Below are 21,570 nucleotides of genomic sequence, written 5' to 3'. Positions count from 1 at the left end.
TGGAGCAGTAAAATCTTGAGAATCTGTACCTGATAAACTATAACTGATAGTATATACTCCTTCCTTGTCTGCAACAAGTTTAAAATTGGACTGAGGATGGGAATTGGTGAGATTGTGAGTAGAGGGTATTACTTGCAAGTTATTACTACTGGATAATACAGTAACTCTCAAGTGAGTTTCAGGGTATGCAGTTATATTAAGAAGACGAGAATGCTGGTTCTTTATTAGAATCGGTATAGCTGGAGTGCTGAGTACTCCAATCTCACAAACTGTCCCTCTATAATTATTAGATGAACAATCACACTCAAACGATGTAAGACTGGTGCTATGGCATTGACCATTGTGAAGGCAAGGGTTTGAATCACAAGGAGGTATTACTAAATTTTTAAAGTTACAAGTAAATACAAATTAACTGATCACTTACTTTCACAGGTTGGTGGGTCACTCCAATAAACCTCATTTGTTATATTATTGACTGAACAAGTTTGAAAGAATGGTGAGTCTTCATTCATGCGATAGCCATCAACACACTTTATTTCACATTCAGTAGTGTATGCTGTACCACAGGGCTTTGCACATGTGGATACATGTATGTAAGCATTAGTAGGACGCACTAGAGTTGGACAATGCTTGATAACACAGTACGGCATAACTCCAGTCCAGCTGTGATTAGAGAGACATGTTCTTAAGGAGGATCCGTAAAATGTAAAACCATAGTCACACCAGAAACTACATGTCTCATCAGTAACCTGATCTGGTTTACCAGTGCATGACATGGAGCCATTGAGAGGAGCATAGAGGGTTTCATTACATTTTTGACCTGTGGTAAATATAGAAGCATACACATTATTAGTAATAATAATAAATAGTATGGTATTACATAAATACCAGTGCATCCATGTGAGTTTCCATTCAAATCATATCCATCACGGCAAGTACAATAATAGCTACCAATGACATTATTACAAATGTGTTCACACCCTCCATTAAGAGTTTCACATTCATTAACATCTAGAGCAGAGAATAAAAAGAAGCAGAAATTGAAAAGGAGAACAATGTGAGACATATTACCATGACATGAGTGAAGATCAGATTCAAGATAGTAGCCAGTCAAACAGCTACAACTATAGCTGCCTACACTATTACTGCAATTGTGTTCACAACCTGAACTGCCTTCATCACACTCATTAATATCTACATAAAAAAACAGAAAATTCATAAAAAATCCAACTTTTATTGAAATCAGCTACAAAACATATGAACATGTATTGTGTATCAGGTAAAAATTATTAAAATGAAGAATTCTCTTCCTTTCATTTTTAAGAAAATTTGCCCAAATCCCTGTACTATAGTACAGGGACTTTGGCCTGATTTTTGAGCAGCTTTAAAAATTCGTAAAATATTTCAACTTTAACAAAATCAGTTCAAACTTTCTAAACAACATAAAATCATGTATATGTATGAGATAAAATTATAAAAATGAAGAATTTTCTTCTTTTCGTTTTTTATAAAATTTGCCCAAGTACAGGAACTTTAGCCCAATTTTTGAGTGACTTTAAAAATTTGTAAAAAATCCAAATTTGACTGAAATCAGTTCAAACTTTTTGTATAGCATACCATAGGACACTTTTTTTCAAGGATTGTAAATTTTGTGGATTTCGCAATTTTTTGAAAATTCACGAAAATTACTTCCTTGAAAATAAATTTATTATGGTACAAGATGGCAGATGGCATAAATTTATGAAAATTAAATTCGCAAAATAAGGCAAATTTGTGAAATTAACAGCCCTTGAAAATAAGGTGCCCTACAATATGTACATGTAAATGTATCAAAAAAAACTATAAAAGTGAAGAATTCTCTATTTTTCATTTCTGTCATATACTATAGTTATTACAAGAGCTTTGGCCCGAATTTTTAGCAATTTTAAAAATTTGTAAAAAATATAAAATTGATTGAAATCAGTTCAAACTTTCTACACAACATGACATTATGTAAATGTACCAGATAAAATTATAAAAATCAAGAATTTCCTTTTTTTATTCTTGACAAAGTTTACCCAAAATCCCTGTTGGCCCAATTTTGGAGTAGCTTGAAAATATTGTAAAAATCCTATTTTTAACTGAGTTTGATTTATTTAAATTGTCTTTTGCTAAATTATGATATTCATTTTTGTTAAAATCTTACAATAATCCTAGTTTTTATTAAGTGCAAATTAATATTATCCACAAAATATTACTTGGTACTATTACTCCATAACTGAATAAAACCTTAACAATACACAATTAATTATTATTTTACCATCACAAGAGTAATTATTGTAGTTGAGTCTGTAGCCATCAATACAAGTACAGTAAAAGGAGCCATTTGTATTTGTGCAGTTGTGTTTACAATTGTCAAGATTGTTAAAACATTCATCAATATCTGTTAACAAAAAATTGATTAAAAGGAATCCATGACATAAAATTAACTAACCATTACAATCAAGACCATTTGTTGCCAATAGGTAACCAGATTCACAATAGCAGTGGAATGAACCAATTTCATTGACACAAAAATGTTCACAATTCCCATTATTAGCATCACACTCATTAATATCTATATTGAATTGAAAGAATAGCATAATCAGTAATTTTAAGTTAATACCTGAGCAGTTATAGCTATTATTGTCTAGTTGAAACCCAGGATTACAATCACAAGTATAGCTACCAATATTGTTGACACAAACCTGCTCACAATTATTATTGCCTGTACTGCACTCATTAATATCTATCAATTTTTAAATTTGTTATAAATTATCATTTATGGTGCAGCTTACCATAGCAACTGCGCTCGTTAGGTGCTAATACAAAACCGTTGTTACACGAGCAGGAGTAACTACCATTATTGTTAGTACAGGTTTGATCACAACCTCCATTGTTGTTTAAACATTCATTGATATCTGGAATAAATACTTGTATAAAATCATGGCAAAGTTAAGCTTACCTTGACAGTCATGCTCATCACTTTGAAGAGCATACCCAATACTATAACATGAACAATAATAACTACCAATTCTATTAGTACACAGGTGAGCACAACCATCACTCTCTTCAGCACATTCATTAATATCTGCAATAAAATAAATAACTTAGTATCAATCATAATTATTACCATAGCATATTCTCTCATTAGTAGAGTTAAGTCTGTAACCAGTGCGACAATGACAGTTATAAGATCCAATTGTATTATTACACAATTGATTACAACCATGAGTTGCAGTGTGACACTCATTAATATCTAATTGTAAAGGTCATGTATTGTAACAATTACCAACTTCTCATTACCTGTACAACCAAAGCCATTGCTATCAAGAGTGTATCCAGGATCACACAAACAATGAAAACTTCCTATTTCATTGATACATGTCTGATTACAGCCTCCATTAGAAGTGTCACATTCGTTAGTGTCTAGATGTCAAGTAAAGAAAAGCCAAAATACAAATTTATACCTGAACAATTGTAATTGTTAGTTTCTAAATGATATCCAGTGTTGCATGAACAAAAGTAACTACCAGCAGTGTTAGTACATATGTGTTCACACAAATCAGTTCCACGTTCACACTCATTGATTTCTATCAAATAACATTAAGTGCATAAATATTTATATAGTTGCACTAATTTACCATCACAGTGGTGTAGATCATTGTTTAGTTCATATCCAGTATTACATGAACACTCATAACTACCAACAGTATTAGTACATGTAGTGTCACATCCTCCATTATTAGTATTGCACTCATTAATATCTACATTAATAATTATTGTATGGTAATGATATTCACCAACACATACCAATACATGTCCTATTGTTACTACTAAGAACATATCCAGTGTAACATGAACAGGTTCTTCCACCATTAGTGTTAGTACACAACTGATTACACCCTGAACTGTGTTCAACACACTCATCAATATCTACATCAAAAGAAAAGCATGAAGTTATGAATATTTGTAAACACAATTATTTTTGAAAATTTACCAATGCAAGATATTCCATTTGTGCTTAATCTATAACCATTATCACATGTACAGTAATAGGAACTATTTGAATTGTGACAGTGTTGTTCACAGGCATCAGTGTTAGCAACACACTCATTGTGGTCTAATAAAGCAATATGAACAATATATTGTTAAGAGTTATTTCTATTACCTGAGCACCCATGGTCATCATCATCTAATATGTAACCTTGAATACATGCACAGGTATAACTCCCATTATTATTGTTACATGTCTGTTGGCATCCTCCATTGTTCCTTGAGCACTCATCATCATCTACATAAACAAATATAATGAATCAAATTATTTGTCAAGTAAATTAGTCATGATACTAACCAATACAGGTTGATCCATCAGTATCAAGTACATACCCAACATTACAATCACACACATAACTACCATTAGTGTTAAAGCATGAATGATCACAATCATCAGTGCCGCTAGAACATTCATTAATATCTATATAATGAAAATGTAAAGTAATAATAATTTTCAAAGGATGTCCTTACCATTACAAGCATGATTATCAGTATCCAGTGTATATCCAGTACGACATGAGCATCCATAACTACCAACTGTATTACTGCAGTTCTGAGCACATCCTCCATTATTCTCATCACATTCATTAGTATCTTTGAGTAACAAGATACTGCAATTAAGAACTAAAGTATTTAATACTCACCAACACAAGTTCTATCATCCAGTCCCAATTCATAACCAGTGTTACAGTAGCATACATATGATCCAGGAGTGTTACTGCATATTTGATTGCACTCATTAGTATCATCACTTGAACACTCATTATTGTCTAATTTATTCAGTAAATTATGAATTAACTAATGTATTGCATTTACTGACCAGTGCATGATTTTCCATTAGCACTCAGTGTGTATCCTGTAGCACAGGAACATCCATAGGTACCATTATAATTAGTACAGTTGTGAGCACAACCACCATTATTAGTCAGACACTCATTGATATCTAAAGGACAATGTCAGTGATATTTAATAAGCAACTTTTAGCATCATTATACCTGTGCAGCAGTTACTGCCAGTCCATCCATTAAGACAAGTACAAGAATTAGGAGAATCACATGAAATACAATGATGACAGGAATCATCACAAACAGCTATAATGATTGTCATACTAATAATCCATATTTTATGATTTATAAACTAACGTGAACAGCCATGTTGGTCACCACCAAGAGAATATCCATCAGCACAAGAACAGTTGTAGCTACCAGGAGCATTAGTACAATTGTGTTCACAGCCCCCATTGTTAGTATTACACTCATTATTATCTATCAAAAAATAACAAAATTGTAAAATTGTACTTCAGTCTCACCATTGCAGGTATGATTGTTACTGCTAAGACTGTATCCATTATTGCATTGACAATAATAGCTTCCTACTGAATTAACACAAACTTGATTACAACCACCACTATTAGAGCTGCACTCATTTATGTCTATAAAAAATAATAGATGCGTATTATTTAGAGGATTAGTATATACCTGAACAGCTATGATTGTTGTTTCCTAGTTGATATCCAGTATTACAGGAACACTTATAACTACCAGCAGTGTTAGTGCATGTGTGTTCACATAAATCAGTGTCAAGATCACACTCATTGATTTCTGTTAGTGAATGACACTAAATACTATAAATATTAGTTTTTACCATCACAGTTGTATAGATCATTGTTTAGTTCATATCCAGTATTACATGAACACTCATAACTACCAACAGTATTAGTACATGTAGTATCACATCCTCCATTATTAGTATTGCACTCATTAATATCTACATTAATAATTATTGTATGGTAATGATATTCACCAATACATACCAATACATGTCCTATTGTTACTACTAAGAACATATCCAGTGTAACATGAACAGGTTCTTCCGCCAATAGTGTTAGTACACAACTGATTGCACCCTGAACTGTGTTCAAGACACTCATTAATATCTGTAAAGCAAATTTGGAAGTTCATTCATAAAATGATACAATCTTACCATCACATGACCTTCCATCTGTATTTAGTCTATAACCATTATCACATGTACAGTAGTAGGAACTATTTGAATTGTGACAGTGTTGTTCACAGGCATCAGTGTTAGCAACACACTCATCATGGTCTAAATAAAGCCGTATGAGCCATATATGAACCATATAATATTAAGACTTATTTCTTATACCTGAGCATCCATGGTCATCATCATCTAATATGTAACCTTGAATACATGCACAGGTATAACTCCCATTATTATTGATACATGTTTGTTGGCATCCTCCATTGTTCCTTGAACACTCATTATCATCTACATAAGCAATTACAATAAATCAATTTGTCAAGTAAATTAGTACTAACCAGTACAGGTTGATCCATCAGTATCAAGGACATACCCAACATTACAATCACACACATAACTACCATTAGTGTTAAAGCATGAATGATCACAATCATCAGTGTCAGAAGCACATTCATCATTATCTATCAACACAAAATTAGTTAGTACTTAACTAGCATAAAGTCTTACCATTGCAAGTGTGTTGATCTGAATCTAATGTGTATCCAGATTTACACAAACATTGATAACTACCAACTGTATTACTGCAGTTCTGAGCACATCCTCCATTGTTGCTGTTACACTCAATAGTATCTTAAAATTAAGAGAGTAGATTCTAATAATTATCATTAGTGCTCAGTTTCTACTCACCAACACAAGTTCTATCATCCAGTCCCAATTCATAACCAGTGTTACAGTAGCATACATATGATCCAGGAGTGTTACTGCATATTTGATTGCACTCATTAGTATCATCACTTGAACACTCATTGATTTCTATTTGTATCAGTAAATTATTTGTATTGTAATTACTAACCAGTGCATGATTTTCCATTAGCACTCAGTGTGTATCCTGTAGCACAGGAACATCCATAGGTACCATTATAATTAGTACAGTTGTGAGCACAACCACCATTATTAGTCAAACATTCATTGATATCTAAATTATAAATGAGATCAATAAAGCAAAATAAGATTTTAGCTCAGACCTGTGCAGCAGTTACTGCCAGTCCATCCATTAAGACAAGTACATGAATTAGGAGAATCACATGAAATACAATGATGACAGGAATCATCACAAACAGCTAAATGGTATTACTAAAATAAAATTAGTAAACGGTGCTAATTGTTTTTTACGTGAGCATCCTCTATTATCAAGATCAAGAGTGTAGCCAGTATTACAGGAACACTCATAACTACCAGCATTATTAGTACAGATGTGTTCACAGCCCCCATTGTTAGTATTACATTCATTATTATCTATTAAAAATAAAGTAACAGTCTTATGATGTATACTTACCAATACAGGTGTGATTGTTACTGCTAAGAGTGTATCCATTATTGCATTGACAATAATAGCTTCCTACTGAATTAACACAAACTTGATTACAACCTCCACTATTAGAACTGCACTCATTAATGTCTAAAAACAATAAACAGATACATTGTATTATTCTATGAAATTATCTACCTGAACAGCTATGATCGTTGTTTCCCAGTTGATATCCAGTATTACAGGAACACTCATAACTACCAGCAGTGTTAGAGCATACATGCTCACATAAATCAGTGTCAAGATCACACTCATTGATTTCTATTAGTGAATGACATTAAATACTACTAGCATTAGTTTTACCATTGCAGTTGTGTAGATCATTGTTTAGTTCATATCCAGTATTACATGAACACTCATAACTACCAACAGTATTAGTACATGTAGTATCACATCCTCCATTATTAGTATTGCACTCATTAATATCTACATTATTAGTTATTTTATAGTAAGGATATTCAGCAATACATACCAATACATGTCCTATTGTTACTACTAAGAACATATCCAGTGTAACATGAACAGGTTCTTCCACCAATAGTGTTAGTACACAACTGATTACACCCTGAACTGTGTTCAACACATTCATTAATATCTATTTGGACATTAGAAATTATATACTTAATACATTAATTTAACTCAACCATTGCAAGATCTCCCATCAGTGTCTAGTCTGTATCCATTCATACATGTACAGTAGTAAGAACTATGTGAGTTGTGACAGTGCTGTTCACAGGCATCAGAATTAGTAACACATTCATTATGATCTACAGTTATACATTGTAACAGTATTTATTTAAATGAATTATACCTGAACATCCTAATCCATCATCATCTAGTGTGTACCCAGTAATACAATTGCAAGTATAACTTCCAACAGTGTTGTTACATTGTTGTTCACACCCTCCATTGTTGCTTGAGCACTCATCATCATCTATTGTAACAACAATTACTAATAGTAAATTAGTCATGATACTAACCAATACAGGTTGATCCATCAGTATCAAGTACATATCCAACATTACAATCACACACATAACTACCATTAGTGTTAAAGCATGAATGATCACAATCATCAGTTTGAGAGGAGCACTCATCATTATCTATGACAATAGTAGCATACAATCAACAGCTTTAAAAGGATGTCCTTACCATTACAAGCATGATTATCAGTATCCAGTGTATATCCAGTACGACATGAGCATCCATAACTGCCAACTGTATTACTGCATATATGAGCACATCCTCCATTATTCTCATCACATTCATTAGTATCTTTGAGTAACAAGATACTGCAATTAAGTACTAAAGTATTTATTACTCACCAACACAAGTTCTATCATCCAGTCCCAATTCATAACCAGTGTTACAGTAGCATACATATGATCCAGGAGTGTTACTGCATATTTGATTGCACTCATTAGTATCATCACTTGAACACTCATTATTGTCTAATTTATTCAGTAAATTATTAATGAACTAATGTATTGTATTCACTAACCAGTGCATGACTTTCCATTAGCACTCAGTGTGTATCCTGTAGCACAGGAACATCCATAGGTACCATTATAATTAGTACAGTTGTGAGCACAACCACCATTATTAGTCAGACATTCATTGATATCTAAAAAAGGTAAAGTGACCAAAATGCCTAGTAATCAATTACATATTTGTGCACAATTGTAATTAAATTCATGTAATGAGAGCGACCTCAGGTCATCATGCTATTTATAGGAACAACTACAGTAGCAACTGTTTCTATAAATAGTATATAACACGAGAGGTCATGCAATACCTGTGCAGCAGTTACTGCCGGTCCATCCATTAATACAAGTGCATGAATTAGGAGTATCACATGTGATACAATGATGGCAGGAATCATCACAAACAGCTATAGCAAAAATGATAATATTAATGCAAGTATATAGTTTTAATATCATTACGTGAACATCCTCTATCATCAAGATCAAGTGAGTAGCCAGTATTACAGGAGCATGTGTAGCTACCAGGAGCATTAGTACAGGTGTGTTCACAACCCCCATTGTTTGTATTACATTCATTATTATCTAATACAAATTTCAAAACTACAAATGTAACTCATTAATGTCTTACCTATGCAACTATGATGGTCACTGATACTCAGTGTGTAGCTTGAATTACACTGACAAACATAACTACCAACTGTATTCACACAAGTATGATCACACCCTCCATTGTTAGAATTACACTCATTCTTATCTAAATTTTAAATATACATTTACATAATCCAATTACGTCATTGAAAGTAGTTTATATTTTACCTGAACAATGTCCTCCTGCTGTTAGCTGGTATCCAGAATTACAAGAACAACTGAAGCTTCCAACAGTGTCAGTGCAAGTGTGTTCACATCCACCATTACCTTGATTACACTCATTGATATCTATGTATAAAAATTTTGTGGCATTATTATCTTAATGTTACATACTGTCACAATTTCGTTGGTCACTGTTGAGACTAAAACCAGCATTACACGTACAGTAATAACTGCCAGCTGTATTCACACAGTTATCTTCACAGCCTCCATTGTTGGAATTACATTCAACAGTATCTATAAGCTTAATGATGACTAGTTAGAGCAAATAGCATCATACCAGTACAGCTTTTCTGATTGCTGTTTAATGTATAACCAGTATGACAAGAGCAAGTATAGCTTCCAACAGTATTAGTACACACTTGTCCACAACCTCCGTTGTTAGTTGCACATTCATTGATGTCTATCCAAAAGAACTGGCTGTCACTATTGAGTATTAGATAGGCTTACCATTGCATGTTTTTCCATTACCAGACAGATAGTAACCAGTATTGCAGCTACAGTTGTAACTACCAGCAGTATTAGTACATACTTGAGTACAGCCACCATTATTAGTCAGACACTCATTGTTTTCTTGATATCAGAGTACACAAAGTAATTTTTTGGAGTATTTTATCACATACCTTGACAAGTTTTTCCATTTTGATGAAGGGTATAGCCAGTATTACAGCTACAGTAATAACTTCCAACTGTATTGATGCATGTGTCACTACAACCACCATTGCTAGTGCTACACTCATCAATATCTGTGATAAATTTGTATCATATAAACTATTAATAGTAGTCATTATTAGTACCAGAGCAATGATGTCCAGAGGCCAAATATCCAGTGTTGCAAGAACATTCAAAGCTACCAATTGTGTTCTTACAATTGTGTTCACAGCCTCCATTGTTATCATCACATTCATTAATATCTAAATCATAATTGATTTAATCATTAAGTAATTTATTTTGTAGGTTTACCAGTACAACTCTTTCCGTTACTACCCAGTGTGTATCCATCATTGCAAGAACAGGAAAATGAACCATCAGTGTCATGGCAAACTTGAGCACATCCACTTGATCCATTGAGACACTCATTGATATCTGTATCATTCACTGAATTAACATACAATAGAATGAAAGAGCTTACTATCACAATCATATCCATTTGAATTTAGTGTGTAACCAGTATTGCATTGACATGTTCGACTGCCTGGTGTATTAATGCAAGTTTGATCACAACCTCCATTGTGTTGTTCAGTGCACTCATTAATTTCTTTAAATTAAAAATATTAAGACAGTATCATTAAAAGGTGTTGTAAACCTCGGCATGTTATTCCATTAAGTAGAAGCTCATAGCCAGTCCTACAGCTACAATTATAACTACCAATTTCATTATGACAGTAATGATCATCAGGGCAGCTATCAGTACCAGCAGTGCATTCATTAATATCTACAAAAATACCATTAATGTTAGCATTACAAAAATGGTCATAAATAACAATACATAACTTTGTAATGTGATTCGTAAAATCATGAATTAAAAGTATGTAATGGCATGACATTTCAATAACATGAATTTCATTAAATATTGCAACAACAAAGTCATGAATGCTATTTCATAAAATGAATCAAATTATTCTTCATGCATGATGAAATCACAATGAGCAAATATTGACAGATTTTAAATGTATTGGCACATTACCTGTGCATGAATGACCATTGCTGGCAAGACTATACCCTGAATTACAGCTACAGGAATAGGTTCCAGCAGTATTGTGACAATTCTGATCACAGCCACCTTTATTACTTGCACATTCATTCTTATCTATATTTATTAAGTTTAATACATCAAAAAGCTCTACTGTAATATACCTTTACATCCAGTTGAATCATACAAATTAAAACCAGTAGGACAAGAACATTTATAGCTTCCCTGATTATTAGTACACTGATATTCACACCCTCCATTATAACTTAAGCACTCATTGATGTCTAAAAAATTGAAAAACTTTGAATTGGACTGATATTACTATTGGTCACCTGCCTCACAGTTGGGACATGGCACAAGATAAATAGACTACTTATATATATAGAATTGAGTTGTGAATTTAGCTACTATAAAATGCACTAAGCTTAATTTTTTATGCACATGCAATTTAGCACATGATTTATACCTGTACAGCAAGTCGTAGTATTATACCAACCAGGATTACAGGAACTGCAAACATTTGGTGAAGCACAAGTAGCACAGTTAGCCTCACAGGTACCAGAACAGCTTGCTATAAAAGACTGAACTTGCAGTAAAAAAACTGTGTTGTCTTACGTGTACAGTATGGAAAGTATCCTACATAGCCTGTACAACAAACAATAACTGGGTATGCCTGGTTTTGATATCCTGTGTTATACACTGTTGTACTCCTACATAAAATATATATAGTTATCATAAATCCATGTCCCCAATAATTTAACCAAGAAGAAATGTAAAAAGAATACTCTTGGGTACTCCATTAATTCAATCCCTACCTTTTATTTATCATAAAAGATTAGAGGATTAATGGAAGGGGCTCTATTAAATCATAGATCTATACTTAAATCATGTCAGTTCCCATGCTCTTACTCTAAATATTTTAAACAAATGCTTAATTAAGATCTCAGTTTACAATTATATGTAATTCTACTCGTTGCATGAACTTATGTCTGTCGCTGATACAACTCATGACTGAGAGTATGAGATGTATGCTTGCTTCTTACACTGTTCTACTTCTTGTTCTACACCTGCCCCACCAATTGCATGTTCTGTAGTACTGTTGTTGATATACAGTAGAGGCAACAGAAACAGATACCTTTTGGTACCTTGTTTCATAGCAGAGGTTGAGACTACAGTGGAAGAATTGTCATTAACTTAGTCTATTTTTAGGGTATATTCTTACTTTGGGTTAAATCCTTGTACATTCTTTATTGCAATGAAATACAAAAGGAAGAGTAGCAATGATACTTTCAAGTGATCCATTACTGTACTGTCTAGCTTATACAGTTCTCAGGGCGTGGTTAAAGCACGTGCGCGCACTCGCGCAGTGACGATTTTATACATGTTTACATGTATGACCAAATATGGTATGACATACTTTGCATAGAATAAATACGGCATATACAGTATCTATGTACAGTATTCATGACAGGAGTGCTCTTGTTTAATTTATGGCAGTGTGTTGTCTAACTCACTGAGTTATTAATCACTAGTCACATTATGCACATATATAGCTCTAGATCTACATGATGACTCTTCTTTAGGCTAAAATTGAATAGGCCAACTGTATTATCCTTTTAAAAATCAAATTATATATATATATATTTTTTACATTTTAGGTTTTAACTTTATGTCCTCAATTCTTTTAAAGTATAAATTAGTGTGAATTCCTAAAAGTACATTACTAACTATAGTATAGTTCTTGTGGGGATGATAGAAGATGATCTTACTTCTGTTATTTCTTCTTTTTATTTCTGCAGGCTCTTCAAGTAATTGTCACATTGTTAATGCTGTAATTTTCTTTTTTCATAGAAAATTGTGATAGGTTCATGGACTTATCTCTGGTATCACATAATGCACAAAATATCAAGAGTACAACAAATGTAGAAATAAATCCTATGAGGCGCCAAAGAGCTTTACTGGAATACGAGTTCAATTGTTCAAGTACTACCATTACCAGTCTTCTCCTAGGCATTGATGTGCATACAGCTACTAATACCCGTAGTCTCTATCCTAGTGTAAATGTCTATAGACGTAGTGGGAATTATTATAATGCTATGTCTGGTAGTACAAGGCATATCTATTATTCTACTTCAAATGTGAGCACTAGTGGAGTCTTTGAATATCAACTCATTCCTCCTCTATCAATAATAAATGGAGACCTGTTAGCTGTATCACAGCCATCAAGCGACTACAGTGCAGTCACAATTAATTATTTGGCTCGTTCAGGCATTTCATTTATGAGCAGTCAAGAAATGGCTCTTAGTTCTACTCAATTTTCTTCATCGGTCTCTGATGCTACTGACAAATTTATTTTAGTACATCCAATAACAGGTAATAAATTATTTGAATCAAGCCTATTATTATTTTATGAATAGATGGGTACTGTGTTAGGAGTTCAAACTCAATCACTGCTTCAGTTGTTCGTGAAAATATCTTTAAAATTCGTAGACCACAGCAAATGTTTTATGGATATCAATATTTATATCCTGATATGATCTTCTCCTGTAATGGAACCATCAACAAATGGATATTTGGTGCAATTCGTAGATCAGGGTTTCGGCCACTCGAGTTTCAAATATGGCACCAAATAGGACCAAGGAGCTACATTAAGACCAGGTTTAGTTCAGTGACTACTGGAACAAAGATTGGTACTAATCTTTATGAGTACATCCCTCGGAATCCACTTGTATTTCATGAAAATGAAATGTTTGGTGTTTATGTTCCTCAGTTTTATTTGAGTGTGTCAGTGCTTTATGAGCAACATTTAAGTGGACCAGTTAATCTGCGTGTTCAAACTAATCAACCTTTATCTACTAGAAACACTGCTTTTTCAACTGTTTTATACAATGATTTTCCATTAGTTACTGTTGAATATGGTAAATACCTATTATTACTATAGAACATATTAATCATTATATAATTATAGGTACCATAACTAGATCTAGTCATTCGTTTACATCAAGCATTAAAACTTCTGATGCAACAAGTCATTTGATTGCCACATCAAGCCACATGAAGAGTTCTGATACATCAAGTACAAAAACTAATGATAGATCTATATCATCTAATAATTATGGTATTAATAAGTACATGCTATAACACCCCAGTGAGAGATATATCACATTTATACATCCCTCACTGGGGTGTTATAGTGGATTTAGTTCCTATTGTGATAAACTCTGTTATAATATTTATATCTTTGTCTTGAAGTTTGTTACAAATATGAAACATGCATCGTATTCATAGCTAAATTCATCTAACCATAGATAATAGAGATTATGTAACCTAATTAGGATACGTAGTCTAATTAGGATAACCTAATTAGGATACGTAGTCTCTAATATCTATGATCTAACAACTTATAATAATTCATTTTTTACTGTTTTTATAGTTACTAATTCTGCTTTTGAATATACTATTCTGCCTACTTCAACTGCATCTGTAACCCAAGCCACATTCAATTCCATCATAACAGGCTCTCCTATTCCTTCACCCACCACTTTATCAACCACTGCAATTCAAGTGTATACCAGTTCATTAAACATTATTGATCCAATTTCTAAATCCTCATCAAGCATTCCTGTTTCTTCCATGGCTTCAAAAAGTCACAGTTCTTCTATGGCTCTGACAACAACTCCTGCTTCTTCTGGATTAAACTTTTCAACAATGATACTTCCCCTAAGCATATCTGTTGGAACCATTATTGTTGTTTTGATCCTTGTGCTTGGATTGCTCATTACTGCCGTTGCCTGCTTTTTCAAGAGGAAAAACAAGAACAAAACTGTAAAAGAAGCTACTGTAAAAGATATTGAAGATGATACCTATGCTACTGTTGACACCATTTATCAAGAAACATGCTACACAGATATTGAAGAAATTTATGATGAAATCAATGAAATCAATTTTAAGGGAATAAGTGCAACATAGAGTAATAGAAATCCTACCAAAAAACAATTTTTAGAGACTATAGTGATTAGTAATTGTGTTAGTTTTACATTTTTAGTTCTAATAAAAAATTGAGATTTTAGCTAATAAAGGAGAAAGAATCGAATGATCTCATAAAGAGCTTTAATGAATCTGTAGTCAGTCTGACTCAGTCATATAGCTAAATTTAATTATACCAGCATGCATGGAAGTAGTTGTAATCATTTTTAATCTCTGTAAAATTTGGGCCAAAATTGAAGTAAAATTTCATTTATTTAAGGATATACATGTACGTTTGTAACACTACTGAATATTGACACTTACATTATACATATCTTATTATTAAACACATTCAGTCATTACAATTAAAAGAATTGTTTCCATTCATTTGATGATTGACGGTTAAATGATTGACATCTTTTTGGTTTGGTGCGCTTGACAGAAGGTATCATCTTTGAAGGACCGTGCACAACTTTGTTCCTCCTTACAAACACCCCGAACTTCTCTTTACATTTAAAATAGGCAACACCACTGACACTGCCATTGTTTTTACCTGTATTAATACAATTAATGTACTTAAAATATCATTTTAAGGACCTTGTGGTTTATCCAATTCTATTCCAATCCATTCACCAGAAGCAAATTTTGTTTTCCCAATAAACTTAATTGTTCCCATTTTGAAAGTGCCAGAGGCTTCAACCATTACCTACATGTAGCAAAAGGGCATAAATTGAAGTGTACAAGCAAGCCAATCTCAATGGACCTTTTCTTCCAGTTTTAGAGTTTCTTTGTCAGACGATGTACTATCACTCAAATGGCATGACTCATCATTAATACTTGAAGAGGTGTCATCTGTTAATCTAAAAATTTGAACTAATTTAATTATAGTAAGGTATAGTAAGATACTTGTCGATATCCAAATCGCTATCGCTTTTGTGCTCTTCTTTTGAGGTTTTCAAATTAAAATTTTTGTCATCATCTTCTGTTATCTCACTGTCATTAACAAAACTATCTTGAACTGCTACAGTGCTCCCTTTACATTCTTCTACAGCAGGTATTTCATTAATGCCATTTTGATTTTCTGAGCTGTTGTCATCATTAATAATAATTACTGGTCCCTTAATGAGATCAGAATTTTCTTCAATACAACCAACAATGCCTTCTTTATCTTCTTGAACAGCAGATACAATTCCCTCAGCATTTTGAGTTATAGGGACATCAATAACTTCATCGGAAATACTGACAGCATCTTCAGTAACATCATTTACAATATCAGAACTATAGGTTTCATCCTATAGAGTAAAAAGTAGTAATACTTGATTGCAACCTTGGTGTCAAAAATCCTTCATAATTGCTGAAAACACATATTAAACAAACAATCATCACTAGACATGCTCATTTACATGTACATTATAATGTACCCTATTTAATACTTACTGCCCACCTGTTGTATAGCCGTCTCTTCAGTAGCTATAGAAGGGTTGATTGACTCTATCCCTTCATCATCCTTGTTTGAAATTGACGAGTGAACTGAGGATGTAGATACTGCTAATGACAAATTCATATCTTTAGTTTGGCTAATCAAATTAGGTGGGCACTTGTCAAGATCAATTGTGGGTCCATCAGCAGCCTACACATAAAACCATTATTATACATGCATCAATATAATGCAATTTTATTTGAAATAAGTGACAATCAAAATAATCAGTGTAAGTTGAGCCGCTTGCAACACATTTTATGGAATCAAAAATGCAAAAAATTAATCTATTTTTGAACAATAAATTTATGTGTAGAAGTATTACTACACCAGTGAAATAAAATAATATGGTACACATGCCCATGCTGCTAAAGTAAAGGTGTATGCAAAAGTTTGTAAAATTAGAGTAGATATGGATTTTGACCTCTTGTTGAGCTGGTTCTGTATCAGAATTTTCTTTATCAATACTTATGGCAGCACTTTCATTACTCTCTTCAGATTTGAACTATACAAAAAAGGATAAAAATATGATAGCTGTATGTTAAATATGAATAGCCAGGCGCCTTTTTTTCAAGGGCTATAAATTTCACAGATATCGTGATTTTGAAGATTTGCAAAAATTACTTTCACAAAAATCAAATTATTATGATAAAAGATGGCGACGGCATAAATTTGCAAAAATTAAATCCAAAAAATAGATTTTTAGGCAAATTCATAAAAATTTACAGCCCTTGTCGAAAAAAAAAGGCATTCTACAGTAGTACACAAAATTTTTGAGTAACTTTAAAAATTAGCACCTACTAGAATTAAAAAGGCATACAAGGCTAGCCCTTACTATTGCATCTGTTAGCACATGTGCTTTATCTGAACATTCTGGTGAAGACACAACTTCCATTGTGTTCCCTTCATTGTTCTCCAATACAATTTCCTATAACATAGAAATATAGTATTAAGGCAGCTTGAGACATGTCACTACCTCATCAATGACTTTATCTTCCACTGTTTCAAAGTCATTAGGCGTCTCACTATTCTCAGAAGAATAGTCACTAGTAAATTAGTAATCATACATCTGCCTTTAAGCTACATGCACTTACTCAACAATTGTAGTTACAACATTTGATGGTAGTGGTAGCCTATTTTGTACACTCTTAGTGCTTCTCAGCCTCCGTACCAGTGTCACTTTGATACCACCACCATTCTCTACATCATCCTCATAATCACCATCTCTCATGAATATGCTCGATTCTGATATAGAATCTTGCATAAGATCCAGGTTTGTTGCAATAGGAGCTTTCCTAGGCTTTGTAATGAAATGCTTCCTCAATCCTTTACCATCCAATGATATACTCTCCATTAGAAATACTTGCTAAAATGTAATGATGTAATGCATTACAGTCACATGAAGCATACTCACCTGTTTTAGGCGGTCTAGTAGTAAGGCATCACCAATACGTACCAAAGTTGATTTGATTTTGTCGATGGCATTATCATCTTTTCCGAGCTCAATGAATGTAGGATTTGAGATATCATTCCTAGGTTTTTCACTGGAGAATGCACTCTTTACTATTTCATATGTCACACCACATTTTGTTCTGAGGCCCTACAAATAAATAAAACCTGTTAATTTCAAGGCATTGGCATGCGTAGCTAACTGCTCTTGTAAATGTCTTTGAGAGAGACACCCCAAATCCACCTTTCCTATAAACTTTTAAGCAGATCTTTTTCTTTAGTTGGAGGTTAAAGGTAGGATGATCATTGAATTTAACTGTTACATGAACGACAGCAAATATCCTTTCATGAGGCTGTGAGACTTTATTGAGACACTGATGAGCTGATGAATCCCACGATACAACTGTACTTAGCTAAAACAAAAATAGCAATTATATAAATGTTAGAAAAATACTATCTTATGCATTTGTGATTGGGTTCTGCTTTATAAACCAATTACATACACAGATGAGAATTTGTGAAATATAATATACTCTCATCAATAAATCATCTTGTAGACAGTATATCCTCTTCCATGCTATGGGCTATATACCTCATTATCATTTCTCTTGATAATTGGTAAGGATAGTACATCATCTCTATTGTCTTCTGTACCCTCTTTCTCACTGATGATAAAAATAAAACACATAGTTGCTTCATCATTATTTATTATTACAATCATGTAGTGTAGTACCTGCTACTTGGGCTGATAAATAACAAAGGGATCCTTTTCTCTAGTCCTGGAAGAGGATCAGTGTTTAATGCTGGAGCCATACATTGAGGCTAATGACATAAAGATGCAATCAAAAATAATGCAATTAGTTATCTCACTGCAATCTCAGGTGTTGATTCAATAATGGAATGTCTTTTTAAAACTTTCTCTGATGTACCAGTACTTTGATACTTCACTATATCATTCAATGTACTAAGAGAAAAATACATTAGTTAGCATCTTATGAACATAACTATTGTATGTAATTTAAAAAAATTAATTTAAACATTTCTTATGCTTTCAAAGGTAGCTGCTGGCTAACCTTTTACCATTTACTTCTTGATAAGTGTCCAATGACGTTGCATTGTGACTATGAATAATTTGTAAGTCACTTATTGCTACACTGGATATTGCAGCACTAGTAATTGTACTAGTATTATCATTTCCCATTTCTTCAACAGGTATCACTTTAACATGAATACGATGAACTTGACCCTAATACTCAATCAAATAATGATGAAATAAAAATCAATTACTTACTTGATGTATTCTATAGATACCACCTGTTTTAACATCTTGTTTATTTTTCACTTCCACTGGCACGAAATCACCATTATCATTCAGTTCCATAATCTCTACCCAAATTTCTAATTTCTTTGGTATGTGACATTTTTTCTCAGATAACGATTCTACAAAGTAGAATTTAGTATAACTTACTTCTTTTAGCTATTTCTAACTAGTACAAGGTTATTAAAGCATTGTACACTGTAGTGGTAAAATTCTAATTATTATCATTATTTGGCTGACAGAATTAATTAATAGTTTAATACTACATTGACAAACCTTCAACAATGAGGGTACTTGGTTCCAAACTTCCCCATACTTGAATGCCCAATGTGTCATTCTCAATGAATTCCATCAATTCCTTATTTATTTTGAATGTTTGCGAGTGCTGAAATTGGTGGATTCCATTCCTGTACTCAAGTGAAGGAACAACACATTTCTCATCTCTTTCCAAGAACTGGTACAGACAGCTAAGCTCATGGGAGTAATTGATTGGAATACCACTGGCTTCCATGATTGTAAATTTGGCTGTAATATCATTCTTATCTGATTTAACATTTGCTCCAGGGCTGCAATTAGAGCCTACACTCATTTCTGATGCTATTAATGAATTATTAGCATAATTAGATTATAACAAAATTAACTCACATGGTACACATTCTAATCTCAATTTCAATTTCCCAGTGGTCTAATAATAAGAATATCAATGCATTATAAAGATTCTTTAATTATACCTTTCCCGTCTGACTGACAATAGGTGCATCCCACACAAAAGGTGTATCATAGGCTAGACATTCACAGGATATATTAGCAATCCCCAATAGAACTTGGTTTTTTTGATGTAAGGAAGAGTCAAAGAACTTGTCAATTCTGTAATCCTATCATAAATATAAGTTTGACAAAAATAATACCATTTTTATAACTGCTTAAATTTTCAAACCTGTTCAGATTTTATTCTTGATATAACCTCAGCAAAACGGCTCAGTGAACAGGTGGATTCATAATTTCTCTTGCTATCAGTAATCTTAATGAATACTATGTCACTACTTGTTGAAATATCTTCTTTAGTCCTGTGATGCAGACTCAAAAATACTTTGGGAATCTAGGCAGGTAAAATACAAGCAATGAAGCATTAAGTAAAAGTATATGCATGTTATACTAATAATGTATGATATCTTACAGTCAATGCTACTTTGAAGGCAGCAGTTTGTGAGTCTGACAATGAAATGGCTTCACTGATGAGCTGATGTGCCAAAATAGCTGACTGGATTACTCTTTCTTCATTATGAGCCAACCAATCATCAAATGCCCTAAAAGGATTATTGTCAGAGTCACTCGTGACTCTTAATGTCTAACCTCACTATAGGAGAAGACCTTTCTGTTAAAGACAGCAGCAGTCTTGAATCACATAATACTACACAAAACTTAAAGTCTTACTTCAAGTCATAAATACCTGGGATTTGTTCTTCCTCAAACGACTTCACAGCATCACTTATGCTTATGTCATTACTACATTCCAAATCAACTAACTGGTCATTAATACATAACAGAGGGCTCAGAAATGAGTCTTTTTCCCCCTCAGATTGAGACCTATCGTGAATAATAAAAATATATACAATATAGTGTTTCTCACTTACATGATCAGTAGTTGTCTTGCTGTGCTTCTTCTCTTCCTCTAGTGGTTTATACCACAAAGAGACACTCCTCAAACCAACAGGGAATAGAATTATTAGGCATACATGTACACACAAACACACCACTAATAATTAAACACTTAACCACTTCACATAGTTAATGTCAATGAGACTATCTGAATTTCATGAATTTTATTGTCCTGGCTTTGTCACCATTCAGTCACTGACAGAGCATATGTAA

At 33.0% G+C, this 21,570-nt stretch overlaps 3 protein-coding genes across 4 annotated transcripts in view; 1 reads left to right on the top strand and 2 right to left on the bottom strand.

The window, feature by feature from the left end:
- LOC105313649 (fibrillin-2-like) overlaps positions 1-12,811 on the bottom strand; it is a gene marked incomplete at its 3' end in the record, with an annotated part of 29,005 nt that extends 16,194 nt beyond the window's left edge. The window contains exons 1-53 of the mRNA XM_019999576.1: positions 12,711-12,811; positions 12,532-12,657; positions 12,104-12,198; positions 11,955-12,059; positions 11,653-11,772; positions 11,483-11,605; positions 11,102-11,230; positions 10,928-11,053; positions 10,759-10,881; positions 10,593-10,709; positions 10,419-10,541; positions 10,246-10,368; positions 10,076-10,198; positions 9,910-10,032; positions 9,745-9,864; positions 9,557-9,682; positions 9,388-9,510; positions 9,240-9,335; positions 8,946-9,068; positions 8,770-8,895; positions 8,597-8,719; positions 8,425-8,547; positions 8,256-8,378; positions 8,089-8,211; positions 7,917-8,039; positions 7,748-7,870; positions 7,583-7,705; positions 7,412-7,534; positions 7,249-7,371; positions 7,101-7,196; positions 6,929-7,051; positions 6,763-6,888; positions 6,583-6,705; positions 6,414-6,536; positions 6,241-6,363; positions 6,058-6,180; positions 5,888-6,010; positions 5,719-5,841; positions 5,553-5,675; positions 5,384-5,506; positions 5,217-5,339; positions 5,070-5,165; positions 4,895-5,017; positions 4,719-4,844; positions 4,546-4,668; positions 4,373-4,495; positions 4,190-4,312; positions 4,019-4,141; positions 3,832-3,954; positions 3,663-3,785; positions 3,489-3,611; positions 3,325-3,447; positions 3,152-3,277 (exon numbers count right to left, since the gene is read on the bottom strand). Of these exons, the coding sequence (XP_019855135.1) occupies positions 3,152-3,277; positions 3,325-3,447; positions 3,489-3,611; positions 3,663-3,785; positions 3,832-3,954; positions 4,019-4,141; positions 4,190-4,312; positions 4,373-4,495; positions 4,546-4,668; positions 4,719-4,844; positions 4,895-5,017; positions 5,070-5,165; positions 5,217-5,339; positions 5,384-5,506; positions 5,553-5,675; positions 5,719-5,841; positions 5,888-6,010; positions 6,058-6,180; positions 6,241-6,363; positions 6,414-6,536; positions 6,583-6,705; positions 6,763-6,888; positions 6,929-7,051; positions 7,101-7,196; positions 7,249-7,371; positions 7,412-7,534; positions 7,583-7,705; positions 7,748-7,870; positions 7,917-8,039; positions 8,089-8,211; positions 8,256-8,378; positions 8,425-8,547; positions 8,597-8,719; positions 8,770-8,895; positions 8,946-9,068; positions 9,240-9,335; positions 9,388-9,510; positions 9,557-9,682; positions 9,745-9,864; positions 9,910-10,032; positions 10,076-10,198; positions 10,246-10,368; positions 10,419-10,541; positions 10,593-10,709; positions 10,759-10,881; positions 10,928-11,053; positions 11,102-11,230; positions 11,483-11,605; positions 11,653-11,772; positions 11,955-12,059; positions 12,104-12,198; positions 12,532-12,657; positions 12,711-12,790 (6,364 nt within the window). The remainder of the gene's footprint in view (positions 1-3,151; positions 3,278-3,324; positions 3,448-3,488; positions 3,612-3,662; positions 3,786-3,831; positions 3,955-4,018; positions 4,142-4,189; positions 4,313-4,372; positions 4,496-4,545; positions 4,669-4,718; positions 4,845-4,894; positions 5,018-5,069; positions 5,166-5,216; positions 5,340-5,383; positions 5,507-5,552; positions 5,676-5,718; positions 5,842-5,887; positions 6,011-6,057; positions 6,181-6,240; positions 6,364-6,413; positions 6,537-6,582; positions 6,706-6,762; positions 6,889-6,928; positions 7,052-7,100; positions 7,197-7,248; positions 7,372-7,411; positions 7,535-7,582; positions 7,706-7,747; positions 7,871-7,916; positions 8,040-8,088; positions 8,212-8,255; positions 8,379-8,424; positions 8,548-8,596; positions 8,720-8,769; positions 8,896-8,945; positions 9,069-9,239; positions 9,336-9,387; positions 9,511-9,556; positions 9,683-9,744; positions 9,865-9,909; positions 10,033-10,075; positions 10,199-10,245; positions 10,369-10,418; positions 10,542-10,592; positions 10,710-10,758; positions 10,882-10,927; positions 11,054-11,101; positions 11,231-11,482; positions 11,606-11,652; positions 11,773-11,954; positions 12,060-12,103; positions 12,199-12,531; positions 12,658-12,710) is intronic.
- A 357-nt stretch (positions 12,812-13,168) lies between these two features.
- LOC109584016 (uncharacterized) lies at positions 13,169-15,545 on the top strand. 2 transcript variants are annotated; one of them, XM_019999578.1, is made up of 5 exons: positions 13,169-13,296; positions 13,340-13,861; positions 13,906-14,406; positions 14,457-14,564; positions 14,922-15,545. In XM_019999578.1, the coding sequence occupies exons 1-5, from the start codon at positions 13,248-13,250 to the stop codon at positions 15,455-15,457; spliced, it is 1,716 nt and encodes a 571-aa protein (XP_019855137.1). In that variant the 5' UTR covers positions 13,169-13,247; the 3' UTR covers positions 15,458-15,545. The 2 variants fall into 2 exon arrangements, with proteins under 2 accessions (XP_019855137.1, XP_019855136.1); XM_019999577.1 differs by having other exon boundaries at positions 14,457-14,606.
- A 139-nt stretch (positions 15,546-15,684) lies between these two features.
- Positions 15,685-21,464, bottom strand: LOC100637802 (kinesin-like protein KIF13B). Its single transcript, XM_019999580.1, has 24 exons — positions 21,333-21,464; positions 21,149-21,285; positions 21,052-21,109; positions 20,876-21,005; positions 20,636-20,797; positions 20,430-20,573; positions 20,344-20,383; positions 19,975-20,295; positions 19,672-19,820; positions 19,454-19,626; positions 19,251-19,344; positions 19,114-19,202; positions 18,973-19,045; positions 18,584-18,793; positions 18,346-18,531; positions 18,026-18,297; positions 17,908-17,977; positions 17,767-17,859; positions 17,356-17,436; positions 16,899-17,084; positions 16,361-16,746; positions 16,218-16,314; positions 16,052-16,160; positions 15,685-16,007 (listed from the first exon to the last, which is right to left on the bottom strand). Coding segments are annotated over exons 1-24 (3,450 nt in total). The 5' UTR covers positions 21,335-21,464; the 3' UTR covers positions 15,685-15,819.
- Positions 21,465-21,570: the final 106 nt, after the last annotated feature.

The sequence above is a fragment of the Amphimedon queenslandica genome, unplaced genomic scaffold, assembly GCF_000090795.2.
Source record: "Amphimedon queenslandica unplaced genomic scaffold, v1.1 AMPQUscaffold_13255, whole genome shotgun sequence".
NCBI classification, from domain to species: domain Eukaryota; kingdom Metazoa; phylum Porifera; class Demospongiae; order Haplosclerida; family Niphatidae; genus Amphimedon; species Amphimedon queenslandica.
Note: the sequence above shows the minus strand (reverse complement) of the source record. Positions and strands in the feature narration are given on the sequence as shown.